This window comes from Cyprinodon variegatus, unplaced genomic scaffold (assembly GCF_000732505.1).
Source record: "Cyprinodon variegatus isolate N-32 unplaced genomic scaffold, C_variegatus-1.0 Scaffold1192, whole genome shotgun sequence".
Classification (NCBI taxonomy): Eukaryota; Metazoa; Chordata; class Actinopteri; order Cyprinodontiformes; family Cyprinodontidae; genus Cyprinodon; species Cyprinodon variegatus.
In genome coordinates this window covers 189,142-193,467 of record NW_015151645.1, presented here as the reverse complement: position 1 = coordinate 193,467, position 4,326 = coordinate 189,142, and the positions used below count along the sequence as shown (strand labels likewise).

Genomic DNA, 4,326 nt, shown 5'->3' with positions numbered 1-4,326 from the left:
CAGCTTTGTATAATTTTTCGATATATTACCTATTTTCTCTCCTCCATGTCGGTCAAACTCCTACAAAATCCTAGCAAAACACACTGATGTTTGTAGTTGTGATGTGACAAAAGGTTCAAAGGACGGGATTTAATACGACATCGTTCATCTACATCTGTGCTGCTTGTTTTATGTCCTTCCCTACAGAGCCCCCATATGGCTTTATGAGATCTGTGTGAGTCACCATGAAAGGCCTGATCATTAGGGCAGCACTGCATCATGTTTGGTTTAGTTTTATGTTCACTGCCCTGTAGGAAACTAGGCATGAATAAATAGAGCATCACGGTGACGTCTGTTTCAAAGAGTTGTAGGATGTGAATTATTTTCTCCATTAGAGAGAGAAATATCTGGCTTCATTGGACCTGCAGGAAGAACAGGCGCTGCGTTGCCTCTTGGATCAACTCCTCAGCAACATCCTCCGGGTAAAACCGGGCCCTGAACTTGATCAACAGAGGATTGTTCTTCTTCACGTCTTGAGCTGTCACCTGGGATTGACGCCCCAAAGGTGGGAGAGTCCAGGAACAGACAGACACTGATTAGCCTCACAGCAAAACAAACAGGCAAGCAGGGTTTATTCAAAGTGGATATTTAGATTTAACTCACTCTCTTGTTCATCTTCAGCCAGGTGGAGAAGCCTTTGCTGTCCTGATACTGAAGACCGAAGAACCAGGTTTCTCTGAGTCCGATGGTCTTCACCACCTAAATACATCAGATGGGATGAAGATCACGCTTCTCTTCCATCACACTTCCTGTCTGGTTGCATCACACCAATTGTACCTGGTCGAAAAGCTGTTTGCCAGTGGTGCTTGGCAGGATGGCAAACTCCAGTTCTGCATCCATTGTTGTAACTCGGACATTGATCTGCCAGAAAATAAAAAACAGGAAAACCTCCAATCTGTTCATGATGGTGAGTCACTGGTGGACGTTCCGGATCAGTGCCACAATGGGGGTGAAGGAAAGACTATGGCTCTAATTGCACTGCTTTGTTATTTGAAACAGTGCGTGTGATCAAAAAACAGCGACATCCGTAACAACATGTCGGTTTGGACCGCAATCAGCCGAGAATGAGGGGTTCATTGTGAGATAAAGAGAACATCTTCAAATCTGCACCAATTAATTTTTGGCGTCCAGTCCAGAGGCCATTAGATCCCGACACAGACAGACCCTTTCCGACATTCTTACATTTTTAGACCCCAAATTAAAAACTGAACAGTTTCTAGAGAGGCTGAAATGGACTATTTCTCACTTTGCATCAGAGCATCACTTTGCTTTGATCCCTGCTGCTCTAAGGTGGTGGAGCAGGAAAATGGCTCCCCACTTCTCACTCTGAGCGCTAATCAGGGGCGGATTTATGAAATGTGGGGCCCTAGGCAAAGACAGGCAGGGGGCCCTCTGAATGGAGAAGACAACATATAGAACAGCCCCATTCTCCAGATAGAGAAATGTTAATAGAATAGACATCCATTATCTGTTCTAGGTTGTGTCCCTCTCTTCTTGTCCCTTTTCTTCTTGTTTTCCTCTCTATGTTTTGTACTCAGCTGACTTTTCATGCTGTCTCTAAAGGAATGAAAGATTTTTTCCAAGCACTAAGCTCACTTAGCTGATTGCTCCTTCCTGTGTTTCCAAAAAGGCCAAAGTAAATAACCCAGTCCTTCTTTTCACTGTAGACAAGCCATGATCTGCTTATCTGTTCTCCATTTTTCATTTGGATGAAATAATAGCTGCATGAATCATGACAGCAGACAAGATAGAGGAGAGCAGGAGGCGGGGTTACCAATCTACTCGCTCTGGAGAGCAGAGTTCGCTGCTTTTAGATGTTGTCTCCAAAGTCTCCAGTAGCAGAAAAAAGTCTCTAGATTTGGTGCTAGGAGCTTTTTAGAAATCAAAGTGCTAGAGGGGTCTGAAAAGTGGCTAAATATAGCGACTAAAGCGCTAAGTTGGCAACACTGCTCTTTGCATGGTTTGTTTTCAAATGGTTTGCTGCTGTCTGTTTGGACCTTTCTGAACATGTGCAGCAAATGGACTGATCCAATATGGTGGACACTTAAGGGGGGGGCTGAGACAAACTTAATATTATCAGCGTTCTGATGGCATTTTAGCGAAAGGATTTCTATCAAAAACATAATTAATGTGCAGAAATAAGGAATAGTTGTATTAACCATACATGGAAACAGAGTTTTATGGGGCCCCCAGGAACTTGGGGCTCTAGGCACCTGCCTAGTATTGCCTAATGGTAAATTCCTTTATTTTAAAGAGGTTTATCTTCTCTGAGTCAACTTCCCTCTTAACCCTAATGGACATAAAGGTGTAATAGGAGCTACTGTTAGCATTTTAGCTTTGTTGGTAACTGTGTTGAAGATGAGCTTTAGTGTCGTTTATCTTAGCATTGTATGCATTGACAAAGACATTAAAGGTTATTTCTAAATTAAACTTAGCTTCCTTCTACTCTACCAACTGCTATTTTTTCAGGAGGAAACCAACTTGCTGCACAGCTAAACCCTCCAACATATGGATGACCGACCCGTGGATCAGGGCACTCACAGCTCCAGGAATGAAACCAATGGAAAACTTTTGCAATGTGACCAGAAAGAAGGTGGACCAAACACACCTGCATGGCATGGCCAAAAAATAAAGCAGGGAGTTATGAAAAAATATGCTTTAAATCGCCTCAATATTTTGAACCTCTGACTGAACGATTGAGGACGACATTCTTCCAGGTTTCCACTGTCTACCTACCGCTAAGGAAAAGCTTTTTTTGGATGTTTTCATGGACATTAGGCTCCTTCACAGGTTTATCCATACATGCCAAAAGCACCAGCAGCTGGATTTAAGGGTTTCTTCCTACATTAAGACTAGATTTAAAGATTAAATAAAGAGTGGAAGAAAATGTGCTTCTTTATACTCAAATAGTTCCCTAACATTAATAATTGATTTTGATGTTTTTTCTTCTTTTTTTTATCAGCAGGGCTACAGCTTTCCATCCATCTGGGTCAACAGAAGGTGTGGATGAATTTCATCTTAACCAGATCAAAAACCTAAAACAGACGGGAATCTCTGGAACGCTATTAAATGAAAGGTTAGATAATTATAACCGAGCTGCTTAAATATTTCTGCCAGGAGTGGCAGCAAGTCAACCTGCAGCCAAGATACAAGGAGACTATCATTGAAATCAGGTCCATTCACCCAAATATCGATTTCTGAACTAAGATTTTTTTCTCCTAAAAATGAAATGAGTCTTTGTAAAGTAGAAAAAATACAAAGAGCAGTTTATACAATAAAAATAAATGTTGATTTAAGTTCAAACCCTTCGCCATAAACAGTAAAAGCTCAGAAACAGGTCATTGTGGTTCCTTAAGTTGTTCAACAGTTGTATTTACAGTAGTTACCATGGCTACACCCAGAAAACAGCACAGAAGCAGGAAATGAGGCTGAAACATTAATATCACCCAAACCTGCCGCTGCTGAGGAACCTTCAGTTAACCCTTTATACGACCCGTTTCTGATCACCTGCATCCCCCTTATAAATAGATCCCCCGTCCCTCAGCGAGATCTAGAAGCACAAGATCTATATCCAGACATCCATCAAAGATCCTGCTACATGTCTGTACATCTGATTTGACCAATTAGATGAGCCCTTGAATTATATATTCCCAACTGGAAATTAAGCTGAAAAAGGTTAAAAGCTAATTGAAAAGTTAAATGTTAATAAGTCTAGTTAACAATTATATTTAGGTTTATAAATTAAAAAATATTAGTGCCAGTATCATTAATGCATCTAAAGTTATGTTGGACCAAATAAAATGTGTTTCTTTCACTCTGAGTGTTTTTTGTGAATTTCTTCTAGAAGCATGTTATATTCTGCTATTAACAACATCTTAATGAGTCTATAGTTTATATAGTCTTATAAACACATAATAATGTTAATAAGCATCTAATAGGTACTTATTAAGATCTTATTACCTATTAACTAATGCTTATTACAAGGACCTTAATATCAAGCGTTACCGTTATTTATCTTAATATATTCGGGGAATTTGGCTTTTCTTTTTATTATATAGATATTCATTTTTGCCATCAAAATATCCATACTTTTTGAATGTTACAAAGATAATAAGGTCTGTCCCAGAGATGGGAAGTAATGAAGTACAAATACTTGGTTACTGTACTCAAGTAGATTTTTCTGATATTTTTACTTTACTACTTATTTTTATGGCGGCTTTTTACTTCTACTCCTTACATTTTTACACAAATATCTGTACTTTCTACTCCTTACATTTTAAAAAATTG

The 4,326-nt window shown here is 39.5% G+C and overlaps 1 protein-coding gene across 3 annotated transcripts in view; it reads right to left on the bottom strand.

Moving 5' to 3' along the window:
• The window catches only part of msn (moesin), a 17,793-nt gene that overhangs the window by 12,051 nt on the left and 1,416 nt on the right, over positions 1-4,326 (bottom strand). Inside the window, exons 2-4 of one of the 3 annotated variants that reach the window (XM_015401193.1) lie at positions 817-900; positions 643-738; positions 402-524 (exon numbers count right to left, since the gene is read on the bottom strand). In XM_015401193.1, the coding sequence (XP_015256679.1) occupies positions 402-524; positions 643-738; positions 817-900 (303 nt within the window). Of the gene's footprint in view, positions 1-401; positions 525-642; positions 739-816; positions 1,187-4,326 lie in introns of those variants that run through there. The other 2 variants (XM_015401192.1, XM_015401194.1) reach the window with 2 other exon arrangements.